General features: G+C 44.1%; 1 protein-coding gene across 11 annotated transcripts in view; it reads right to left on the bottom strand.

The window, feature by feature from the left end:
- Window positions 1–12,664, bottom strand: part of LOC121009050 (sodium channel protein type 2 subunit alpha-like) — a 190,344-nt gene that overhangs the window by 123,441 nt on the left and 54,239 nt on the right. For 9 of the 11 annotated variants that reach the window (XM_040441962.1, XM_040441961.1, XM_040441963.1 and 6 more), the window contains exons 7-9: window positions 6,677–6,740; window positions 5,222–5,363; window positions 2,484–2,690 (exon numbers count right to left, since the gene is read on the bottom strand). In XM_040441962.1, the coding sequence (XP_040297896.1) occupies window positions 2,484–2,690; window positions 5,222–5,363; window positions 6,677–6,740 (413 nt within the window). Of the gene's footprint in view, window positions 1–2,095; window positions 2,103–2,483; window positions 2,691–5,221; window positions 5,364–6,676; window positions 6,741–12,664 lie in introns of all 11 variants that reach the window. The other 2 variants (XM_040441965.1, XM_040441956.1) reach the window with 1 other exon arrangement.

The raw sequence follows: 12,664 nt of genomic DNA, 5'->3' as shown, positions 1-12,664 counted from the left end.
ACAGCTGCCCCTTCCCCATTGAGGTGCAGCCCATCCCTACGATAGAGCCTGTAGCCGAGAGAGAAGTCGGCCCAGTTCTCCAGGAACCCAAACCCCTCATTCCTACACCAGTTCTTGAGGCACTTATTAACCTCCCTAATCTCCCGCTGCCTTTCTTGTGTGTCTCGTAGTACTGGTAGGATTTCGGAAAATACTACCTTTGAGGTCCTTGCCCTAAGCTTTTGACCCAAATCCCTAAAATCATTTTTAAGGACACTCCACCTACTGTACCTCTAACTTTGTCATTGGTTCCAATATAGACCGTGACTGCTGGATCTTCTCCAGCCCCTCCCAGTAATCTGTCAACCTGATCCGCGATTTGTCGAACTCTTGCGCCAGGAAGACAACACACCGTTCGGCGATCCCGGTCTTTATGACAGATCGCCCTATCTGTACCCCTAATAATTGAGTCTCCCACTACCAGCACCTGTCTGGCCTGCCCTGCTCTCCTGGTCCCCTGCTTACTGGAGCTGATATTCCCCAGACTGGCAGAAAAAGGGTCCGGCTGCAGCAGTGCTATACCTGAACTGACATACCCCTCATCTGCCAACTGTGCAAACTTGTTGTGGTGGGTCAGATCAGGGCTAGCCTCCCTGGCACTCTTCCCTCTACCCTATTTTCTAACTGTTACCCAGCTAGCTACCTCACTTTCCTGAGCCTCCTCGCTACCACCCTCCCCCACATCTACCCCATAGAGTGCCTGCTCAGTGAGCAGCAAACTCTTTTCCAAATTGTCAACGCTTCACAGTGTTGAAATTCTCCCGTTTAGATACTCGATGTGCAATTCCAAACGGGCAATTTGCTCACATTTTGAACAAAGATATGCACCCTGAAATGGCTGTTTCAGGACTGCATACAGTACAGACCAAAAGTTTGGACACACCTTCTCATTCAAAGAGTTTTCTTTATTTTCATGACTATGAAGGCATCAAAACTATGAATTAACACATGTGGAATTATATACATAACAAACAAGTGTGAAACAACTGAAAATATGTCATATTCTAGGTTCTTCAAAGTAGCCACCTTTTGCTTTGATTACTGCTTTGCACACTCTTGGCATTCTCTTGATGAGCTTCAAGAGGTAGTCCCCTGAAATGGTCTTCCAACAGTCTTGAAGGAGTTCCCAGAGATGCTTAGCACTTGTTGGCCCTTTTGCCTTCACTCTGCGGTCCAGCTCACCCCAAACCATCTCGATTGGGTTCAGGTCCGGTGACTGTGGAGGCCAGGTCATCTGGCGCAGCACCCCATCACTCTCCTTCATGGTCAAATAGCCCTTACTTTCAAAGTTTTCCCAATTTTTCGGCTGACTGACTGACCTTCATTTCTTAAAGTAATGATGGCCACTCGTTTTTCTTTACTTAGCTGCTTTTTTCTTGCCATAATACAAATTCTAACAGTCTATTCAGTAGGACTATCAGCTGTGTATCCACCTGACTTCTCCTCAACGCAACTGATGGTCCCAACCCCATTTATAAGGCAAGAAATCACACTTATTAAACCTGACAAGGCATACCTGTGAAGTGAAAACCATTTCAGGGGACTACCTCTTGAAGCTCATCAAGAGAATGCCAAGAGTGTGCAAAGCAGTAATCAAAGCAAAAGGTGGCTACTTTGAAGAACCTAGAATATGACATATTTTCAGTTGTTTCACACTTGTTTGTTATGTATATAATTCCACATGTGTTAATTCATAGTTTTGATGCCTTCAGTGTGAATCTACAATTTTCATAGTCATGAAAATAAAGAAAACTCTTTGAATGAGAAGGTGTGTCCAAACTTTTGGTCTGTACTGTACATTAGACAAGATGTGCACTGGACTGCGCTGTCAATAATGGAACACATACTAAATGGGGATTACGCAAGAAAATAGAAAAATACAATATAGCGCAGTGATAAGAATCTAACTTACTGTAGTCCCCTCCTAAAGTCCCTGAATCTCAAGTCACGGAATCTAAAGTCACACACTTAATACAAACACACACTTAAAAATCAAACATGCGAGCGCTCACAAACTCGCCTTATTTGCCTGCTTGTATAAATGCAGCTGTCAAACCAGCCTGCTTTTTTTTCCTCTGGGCGCCGCTCCGTTCCCCCGCTGTGCCCTCTGGTATTTTCCCCGCTCAGTATGCTAATTACTAGCATCGGAACAGAAAGGAGGAGACTGAGTCTTTCTCATCTTTCTCAGTGGGTGTCTCCTTCTCCCTGGCTGTAGCGCTGTCCAATCGCAGCGCAGAGCGTCACAGCCACATTAGTGGGAGCCGCCCTATAAGGTAACACCCTAATTAGACTTTTGCAAAACTGATGAAAGGTCCTCTTTAAACTATTAGCACATCATGCTGTAAAATTGAGTTTCATTTCCAAAAAGTGGACAGCCTCTGTCTGCTGTAAAATATAGATGTCTATTTCAAACTCCTGGAATATTTATTCTGTAGATATGTCACCTGTATGTCTTCCTGATGTTTTCTCAGCTGCTCTATCATCTGCTGAAATACAGCTTCCTTCTGCTCAGCTTCTTCTAGAGTGGCCTGGTTCTGCTCTTCATAAGCCATGGCAACTACGGCCAGGATCAAGTTCACCAAATAGAAGGAGCCCAAGAAGATCACCAATACGAAGAAGATCATGTAGGTTTTCCCGGCAGCTCGTAGGGTCTGAAGGAAAATAAATTGTAAACCAATGATAAGTGTTTTGCAGATAGCTTCTGCATTATATTTCATAGTTTATTCATTTTTTCGAGATCGATAATCGTCAGCTGACTATGTTGTCCTATTTAAGACCACCATATTACAGCTACAGGTCAATACCAAAAATCAAGAATATCATATCAAAAGGGGAGATTGATCACCTCCCTGTGCCTGATTTCTATTTTAAAATATATTGTCACAAGTGGCGTTTCTTTATGCCGGCCTCGCCACTTTTCCTGAAAAGGGGCTTTGCGAGGGCCGGGATGGTGCTTTACCAGCAGCTGCTACAAATTTATCGTCATTTTTGCCATTGTCTGGCACAGACAGAGTGGGTCATTTATCAATCTGAAATACGCCTAAATTAGGCATATTTCAGGCACAAGACTTCTCCCTGCTCACGCCAGGTCTAAAATAGTGGGTGTGAAGTAGGTGGGGATGTGCCGTCTCATTTGCCATTTTCTACGCCTGTTTTAGACGTAGAAAAAGGTCTAAATGTAAAACAGCTAGGAAGCTGTCTTACATTTAGACCGGAGGTGGATACGCAGAAGTTATGGAGAGGCTGGTGCTTCTTCCACCACCAGCTTAGGAGTTTATTAAGATGGGCGTCTAAAATGCCGGTCTTAATAAATGTGCCCCGGAATATACAGCAATTCTGAGCTGCGGTAGGTTTCTGTTTGGGTGCACGGACTGCCAGAGGATGCGCCTAATATATGACGAAGTGCGCGCCTCGACATATATTAGGCACATTCTCTGGGATCGCAGGGGATATAAAGACTGCCACAGAAAGCCCCAGCCTTCATAAATCTACCTCTAAGGCTGGGTTCACACCTGAGCGTTTTACAGCGCGTTCCTACGCGCTGTAAAACGCTGAACAGGCAAGAACCAATGATTCCCTATGGGAATGGTTCTCACCTGAGCGTTTTACAGCGCGTACAAACGCGCTGTAAAACACCCTATGCCTCAAGAAGTACAGGAGCTTCTTTGGGGCGTAGTGTCGCGCTTTCCCATACATAGACTTCCGGGAACGCGCAACAATGGGCGTTCGCTTGCACAGGAGCCGCATATGTCAGACGCTCGTAGAATCGCGCATACAGAGCGCTCCATCCAGTACGCTCAGGTGTGAACCCAGCGTAAGTGTCCGGTGTAATTTTCAGCTCTTCTATTAGCCACCTAGCACAACAAGGGGTTTTCTGGGTCTTTATATCGATCTTTATATTGATAACCTATCCTTAAGATAGGTCATTGATATATGATTGGTGGGGATCCGACTCCCGACACCCCTTAAAATCAGCTGTTTGAGGAGGCTGCGGTGCTTCGGTGAGGCTGTGCTTCCTTGCAGCATAGGAAGCACAGAGCCGTACATTGTATAGTGGCTGTGCATGGTATTGCAGTTCAGCCCCATTGACTTATAATAAAACTGAGCTGCACATGGGCCATGTGACTAATGAACGTGACATCACTGGCCTAGGAAGAGGCCGTGGACCTCATAGGAGTGTCGTGGCCTCTTCAAACAGCTGATCGACAAGGATGGTGGGAGTTGGATCCCTACCAATCAGATCTTGATAAGCTATCAGATATTGATGAGCTATTGATGTTTTGGCTACTAGGAGTATGGACATCATGATTGCTGTATCCCACAATGAGCTCACAAATGGTCGTGATAGTCCTGCATTCAATACGTGGCTTTTGCGTCTTTTTTATATAGACACGGGGTACAATTCTGTGTTACTTTGGGAATACGGACATGTAAATGATTCCAATTTGCTGCCCTTACACAGGACAGTATATTAATCAGAATTATTTACTACAAAGTAAAATTTTTAGTTGGAAACAAATTTCATTCTTTAAAGGGATCTTCCAAGACTTTTATACTGATGAACGACACCCGGGATCCCTGCCGATCAGCTGTTTGAGAAAGCATTGGTTCTCGCAGTAGTGCCGCAGCTGTCTCGTAGCTTTGCCTAAGCCATTTGATGTCACATTCATCGGTCACGTGGCCTGGGTGCAGCTCAGCCCCACTGAAGTCAATGGAGCTGAGCTGCGATAGCAAGCACAGCCGCTATACAATGTAAGCTGAAAGACGGCCGCAGCACTGCTGCTCCGATGCCTTCTCAAACAGCTGATTGACGAAGGTCCCCACCAATCAAATACTGATGGCCTATCCAGAGGGTAGGTCATCAGTATAAAAGTTTTTCATAAAGCCCCTTTAATATAAATAGGTCAAAAATGTCATGCCAATTTCTTCCATAATCTATGTTTATAGGGGTTTCTTATTGGATTCATTGCCCTCATTGCATTCAGTAATACACTATAGACAGTAAACCCATAAACTCTTCTAGTGGTGTCTGCAGGCAACCACAAATGTATCACTTAATTATACGACTGCGCAAAGAGACAAAGGAGATTTTGAGCTCTGCAACAAGAATACCAAGCTCAGCATAAAACAATGTAATAAAATTACTATAGTAACTATATTATGTCGGTATGTCATTACTCACCAGTTGGTAAAGATTCTCCCAGTAGTCCTGCGTCATTAGTCGAAATAGAGACAGGAAGGCCCAGCTGAAGGTATCAAAGCTTGTGTAGCCATAGTTTGGGTTCCTACCAGTTTTCAAACATACAAACCCCTTTGGACATTGGCTAAAACAGAGAACATCTATGTGTAAGTAGCAGATAATGGAACATACTGGGGGAGATAAATCAATATCACTGCGCATGGAGAGCGTCTTGATTTGAACCAGAATTTGTGGCGCACTGATGCTTTACCAAATATAAGAAGTGTATGCGCCACAATTTTGTTTCACTTACGACATGCTAGACATGAGTTTTTCTTTTAGACAACTTTACCACCAACATTTTGTCTAGTCTACTGATAAGCACCTTGGGACTGGTATAGTTTTTATCCACAAGATGCACCAAACTGTCTAAGACTGCAACAAAACAAGGCACAAAATAGCAGTAGACTTATGAATCGATTTGCCTCATCAAGCAGAGTTCTGCACCTCCAAGGTGGTGTCCCTGCAGCTGAAGATGCTCCCTCTGCTGCTTGATTGACAGGGCCTGACATCTCTCCAAATAGTGGCGCAAGCGCAAAGGCTGTACTTCTGCTTCCGCATCAGCAACTGTTCCTGCACCAGAAGATGTCCAGCCCTGTCAATCGAGTGTCAGATGGAGCATCTTCAGTTGTGGGGACACCTCCTCGCAGGTGTACAACTCTGCTTGATGAGACAAATCAATTCTCTAGTCTAGTCCTATTTTGAGCCTAGTTTTGTTGCAACCTTAGACAGTTTGGTGCACCTTGTGGATAAAAACTATACCATCCCCAAGGTGGTCTAAAAAGTGGTGTCAAATTCTGATAGTATGTCCTATGCCGCATTGTGTCACTTCTTCTCTTCACAACATCACAGCTTTAGACACATTTAACAATCCAAGTACTGGTCATAAATTCAATACTAAATAAAAATGGCGCAGGTACAATATTCTGTCGTAAAATAAAGCTATCTTAATATATCTGCCCAATGCATGAGTAAAGTTGGCCAAACCCATCAATTTTGGAGGGGCTGACCAACTATATTACTTGTATGTGGGCATGCCTTCTCTTCCCCGAAGATGATGTTGGGGGAAAGGATTGACCAAGTTAAACTTCTATGGCCGATCCTTTTGTTCACAAGGGAGATATTCCAGGAGTGCTTGGCAGTGGCTTATGCCTCTCCTCGTTAAGAACACATGCACCCTCACGACAGCTATTGGAAGTGTATGGGTATGGGTTTAACATTCACATATACTGGGAGGCAGTAAGGAAATGTCCTTCACTCATTCATTAGAAAATATACTGTAGATTTTGTTTAGAAAAAAAATTCTTTGTATCTGATTCATGGCAAATAAATGAAGAAATGAATGTTTCTTATAAACAATAGATTAGGAACAATGAGTTATATTGTCTAATTATTTACCCAGCATCTGTACTGTTTCCACAAAGAAGGGCGTCCCTCTGCCCAGGAAAAAAGTAATAATTTCCTGTTTGTAAAAAAAATATATATATATTTCACAAATGTGATATAGAAACATTTATACATCCCATTCAGATCAATTAAAGGGAAGCTGTCGCAATGAACACTGGTATCTGCAGGTGGCCTGTTATAGTGCATGAGCAGCTGAGAAGATTGATATATAGTTTACGGGAAAAGATTCAGTAGAACTTGTCATTTATCCATTTAAAATATCTGCTCTTTGAATGCTTGAGTCCAGTGAGCGGTGCTACTCAGAGAAATAACGGTCAGCCATTAAAGGGGTTGACCCACCAAAAATAATCTACATTTTTCAAACCAGAACTTGGATCTGAATACTTTTATAATTGCATGTAATTAAATACTTGGTATAGCCAGTGAGTTATTCAATAAAATGTATCTGTATAGCGCCACCTGCTGTTTGCTCTTCTCTAATTTCTCTGTCCTGCTCACTGAGACGGAAGCACATGCTCCGTTCCATCCTTTAACTGTCACCAACTGCAGCAGAAAGGGCACCCCCCGAGTAAGTGCCCACCTCGTGAGCCGCCAGCTTGAAATAAATCTAGCAGAGCAATTGCAGCAACAAATGGGCAGATCTCTGGGACTATGTGAGGTACGGGGCTGGTTCTAGCTTTGTTAGAAAGAGATTGTCATGTAATATATGATATCAGATTTTTTTTTTTTATAGTACTCATGGGATAACCCCTTTAAGTAGGATTGACCACTGGGCTCCTAAGCACAGGACTACCTTTATCACCATGCAAACCAAGGAAAAGCTTGGGGTCCCAGAGATCAGGGTCGGGTATATAACCTGTGCAGCCAGTTTAGCTGGGGGAGGGTGCCCTTCCCAACAGCAGAGCAATGGTAGAAGTGCCCATGTTGCACTGCTAAGCTGAGATTGGTACTTAGCAAACCAACAGGGGCAGAGCTTGGCTGTGTAACAGGAGTGGAGCTTTGGGGTGTAATGGGAAGGAACTTAGCAGTGTGACAGGGGCCCCTAGACATAACTTTTCTTGGGACTGCAGAAATTCCAAATGAATATGTATATCTGTATAAGGCCGCATGCACACGACTGTTCCGTTTTTTGCGGTCCGAAAACCGCGGATCCGCAAAAAAACGGAAGCCGGCAGTGTGTCTTCCGCAATTTGCGGAACGGAACGGGTGGCCCATTGAAGAAATGCCTATTCTTGTCCGCAAAACGGACAAGAATAGGACATGTTATAAATTTTTTGCGGGGCTTCGGAACGGAGCAACGGATGCGGACAGCCCACGGAGGGCTGTCCGCATCTTTTGCGGCCCCATTGAAGTGAATGAGTCCGCATCCGAGCCGCAAAAACGGCGGCTCGGATGCAGAACAAAACAACGGTCGTGTGCATGAGGCCTAACTGTATATCAATCTGCTCAGCTCCTCCTGCTCAATCAATGCTGCCCAGAGATAAAATTGTACATATTCTAGAACATGCAAGCTAAAATCTAAATAAAGCAATAATGCTAGTCAAAAAGTTAGAAGACGTTGGATTTGATAAGAATCTGAATATTGGGAGAAGAATTTAATGGATAATGGAATGTGGGGAACACTCTGTAATCGTAGGTGGTGGGAATCAGATTGTACATGTTTAATGCTGCTCAAAACAGAACATTTAGGTTTGACTTCAGTGAACCCCAATAGCATGCGCTAACCCAAGTCATACAGATAGGAGACAGGAGGAAGCTAACATGTAGAGAGCAAATTTTAGCATGTTCACACCACACTCCTCCTTCAGAGATCTGTGCGTCAATCTATAAGGCAAGACGTGGCGTAAATATTTTACTGTGCATCTCACAGGTGCTGCACAAAGATGTCACCATTTCACCCTATACATTGAAATGATGAATTCCGTAATGAAAATCTACAGCATTTCTACAAAACAATGAACATACTTGTTTTTTCCAGGCAGATTTTTTCCACTACCTGTGGGTGAGGTTTTAAAAACCCCATCCACGGGTATGGTACTGCAAATCTACAGCATCTGAACTCATCCAAATACAGCCAGGTCCATAAATATTGGGACATTGACACAATTCTAACATTTCTGGCTCTATACACCACCACAATGGATTTGAAATGAAATGAACAAGATGTGCTTTAACTGCAGACTGTCAGCTTTAATTTGAGGACATTTACATCCAAATCAGGTGAACGGTGTAGGAATTACAACAGTTTGCATATGTGCCTCCCACTTGTTAAGGGAGCAAAAGTAATGGGACAGAATAATAATCATAAATCAAACTTTCACTTTTTAATACTTGGTTGCAAATCCTTTGCAGTCAATTACAGTCTGAGGTCTGGAACGCATAGACATCACCAGATGCTGGGTTTCATCCCTGGTGATGCTCTGCCAGGCCTCTACTGCAACTGTCTTTAGTTCCTGCTTGTTCTTGGGGCATTTTCCCTTCAGTTTTGTCTTCAGCAAGAGAAATGCATGCTCAATCGGATTCAGGTCAGGTGATTGACTTGGCCATTGCATAACATTCCACTTCTTTCCCTTAAAAAACTTTTTGGTTGCTTTTGCAATATGCTTTGGGTCATTGTCCATCTGCACTGTGAAGCGGCATCCAATGAGTTCTGAAGCATTTGGCTGAATATGAGCAGATAATATTGCCCGAAACACTTCAGAATTCATCCTGCTGCTTTTGTCAGCAGTCACATCATCAATAAATACAAGAGAACCAGTTCCATTGGCAGCCATACATGCCCACGCCATGACAATACCACCACCATGCTTCACTGATAAGGTGGTATGCTTCGGATCCTGAGCAGTTTCTTTCCTACTTGTTTTTGAGGCTCACCAATGGTTTACATCTTGTGGTGAACCCTCTGTATTCCCTCTGGTGAAGTCTTCTCTTGATTGTTGACTTTGACACACATACACCTACCTCCTGGAGAGTGTTCTTGATCTGGTCAACTGTTGTGAAGGGTGTTTTCTTCACCAGGTAAAGAATTCTTTGGTCATCCACCACAGTTGTTTTCGGTGGTCTACCAGGTCTTTTGGTGTTGCTGAGCTCACCTGTGTGTTCCTTCTTTTTAAGAATGTTCCAAACATGTTGGACAAAAAAATGTTCCTAATGATGGCTTGCTTCACTGATAGTGATAGCTCTTTGGATCTCATCTTGAGAGTTGACAGCAACAGATTCCAAAAGCAAATAGCACACTTGAAATGAACTCTGGACCTTTTATCTTCTCATTGTAATTGGGATAATGAGGGAATAACACACACCTGGCCATGGAACAGCTGAGAAGCCAATTGTCCCATTACTTTTGGTTCCTTAACAAGTGGGAGGCACATATGCAAACTTTTGTAATTCCTACACTGTTCACCTGATTTGGATGTAAATACCCTCAATTTAAATCTGACAGTCTGCAGTTAAAGCACATCTTATTCGTTTTATTTCAAATCCATTGTGGTGGTGTATAGAGCCAAAAATGTTACAATTGTGTTGATGTCCCAATATTTATGGACCTGCTGTATGTAGGGAAGCTATACTATCACTGGGGAATTTATTTTCCTAGTATTCCTTGGTCAACACAATTTTTAGATTACCCAGGACTATCGTTTGCGTAATCATGGTAAAGCTTTATAGATGAAATCATGTTTCTTTCATATAGCCACAAGAGAAAAGGACAACTAAAGCAGCTCTACAAAATGAGGTCCCAACTAAAAACTCAGCTTCTTAGACAATAGTATGACAAACAGTAGAGGGATACTGGGACAACTGAATTTTATGGTTTTGAGTATTTTTGAGTTGAGTTGACCTTTAAAAAGAGTTGCTATTCTTATATAGCAAGTAGACATGCCTTAAAATTGTGGGAGCTGTCCTCCCCTGATCCTGTGAATGAGGAGGTCCTTGTCCTCATTATTTACATAGAAGTGGGTATGTTCACTCTACATTTAAACGGGTTTTCCAGGATATTTACATTGACGGCATGGCCTCTCCAAGTGGTATGTGACCCAAAAGTGAAATTCTGCTTGAGGACATGTCACTGTTGAGGTCAGTGATTGGCTGCAGCAGAGCACTTGACCCTGCCTGAATGATTACATTCCAGGGACCAGAAGGAAACAGACTGTACCCTCTGTGTTGGAAAGGAATGGTAGGGAGCAGGTTTGTGCCTTTTTTATTTATTTTAGGAGAGCACCAGTGGTGTAGCTATAAAAGAAGCAGGGGAAGTGACTGCTTTGGGGCCCTAACTCAGAAGGGGCCCACCCAGGAGGAGGACAAAAATATTGTATTGTCAAAGCCCCCTCAACAGTATTATACAATGACATTATATACAGGGACACTGTAGGAAACGGATGGCGCGGCTGCCAGGCCTTGTCTGAGAGAGCGATTTTGACTAGTGTGGGGTTTCGCTCTGGTAGATAAGGTAAGCGGGCGCAGTACAGAGGCAAAACACAAGTTCTTTACTCAAAACGTCAGTGTTTATTCACACTTAAGGCAATTGCACAAAACAGCACGTAACTTTGCAGTCTTGGTCTTAATTCACACACAATGGAAAGTCCATATAACACAAGTCACCTTGCTGGCAGTTCTGCCCCTAGTAGTCCACAGCAGGCCTGTTTCCCCAGCATGCGGCTCTCAGCCCTCCAGCACGGCACAAAGCCTCAGATACCAAAAACAGAGACATCTCTGTAGAGCCCAGCTGCCTATTTAAGGACAGCCAGGTGCTGCCAAAACCCGGACCAGCACTTAAACTCCAGTCCGGTATTTTACCTCACCTGGCTGGAATACAGGCCAGCTGCAAATGCTGGGAGGAAAATACCTGCCTTGCCAGACACAACCTCTCACTGTGTTACATACCCCCCCCCCCTTTGTTTAACTCTGTGGGGGTGGACACATGCCAGACAATGCACCCGGGACAGGGCATCCGCATTTTCCTGCAACCGGCCTGCCCTGTGTTCTACCGAGAACTTAAAGTTCTGCAGAGACAAAAACCATCTGGTCACCTGGGAACTCCTGTCTTTGGCCTGGCTCATCCACTTGAGAGGGGAGTGGTCGCTAACCAGGCGGAACTTTGTCCCCAACAAATAGTAGCTGAGAGACTCGAGTGCCCACTTGATAGCCAGGCACTCTCTCTCCACTATACTGTACCTGGTTTCAGCTGGGGTGAGCTTTCAGCTTAGGAAGACAACGGGATGTTCCTCTCCGTTGACTTCCTGAGACAGTACAGCACCGAGGCCTACTTCGGAGGCATCGGTCTGTACTATAAACTCCCTTTTGAAGTTGGGCGTCACCAAAACCGGGGAACCGCACAGGGCCGACTTCAAAGAGGAGAAAGCCTCTTCCACCCGATCATCCCAGCGAACCATCATTGACTTGTGTTCTTTCAAGAGTCCTGTCAAGGGCGCGGCTAGAGTAGCAAAGTGGGGAACAAACCTCATGTAATAGCCTACCATTCCCAGGAATTTCTTTATTTGCCTAGTGATCACAAGTCGGGGCCAATTCCGTATCGCCTCTATTTTGTTCACTTGGGGTTTGATGACTTTGCGCCCAATGACATACCTCAGGTACTTAGTCTCTTCTAACCCTATCGCACATTTTTTTGGGTTAGTGGTTAGGCCAGCTTTTCGAAGGGAGTCCACTACAGCCTGCACTTTGGGTAGGTGACTTTCCCAGTCGGTACTGTGGATGACAATATCGTCCAGGTAAGTCGAAGAGTACCGACGATGTGGACGAAGCACAATGTCCATTAATCGCAAAAAAGTGGTGAGGGCGCCATGCAGACAAAATGGTAAGACCTTATATTGATACAGCCCCTCAGGTGTGATGAAGGTAGTTTTCTCTTTAGCAGCCTCCGTTAAGGGCACCTGCCAGTACCCTTTTGTGAGGTCCAAAACAGAAAAATACCGGGCTTGTCCTAATCTCTCGATGAGCTCATCCACCTGGGGCATGGGATAT

This window comes from Bufo bufo, chromosome 7, assembly GCF_905171765.1.
Source record: "Bufo bufo chromosome 7, aBufBuf1.1, whole genome shotgun sequence".
NCBI lineage: Eukaryota > Metazoa > Chordata > Amphibia > Anura > Bufonidae > Bufo > Bufo bufo.
This window is presented reverse-complemented; position numbering and strand designations above follow the sequence as displayed.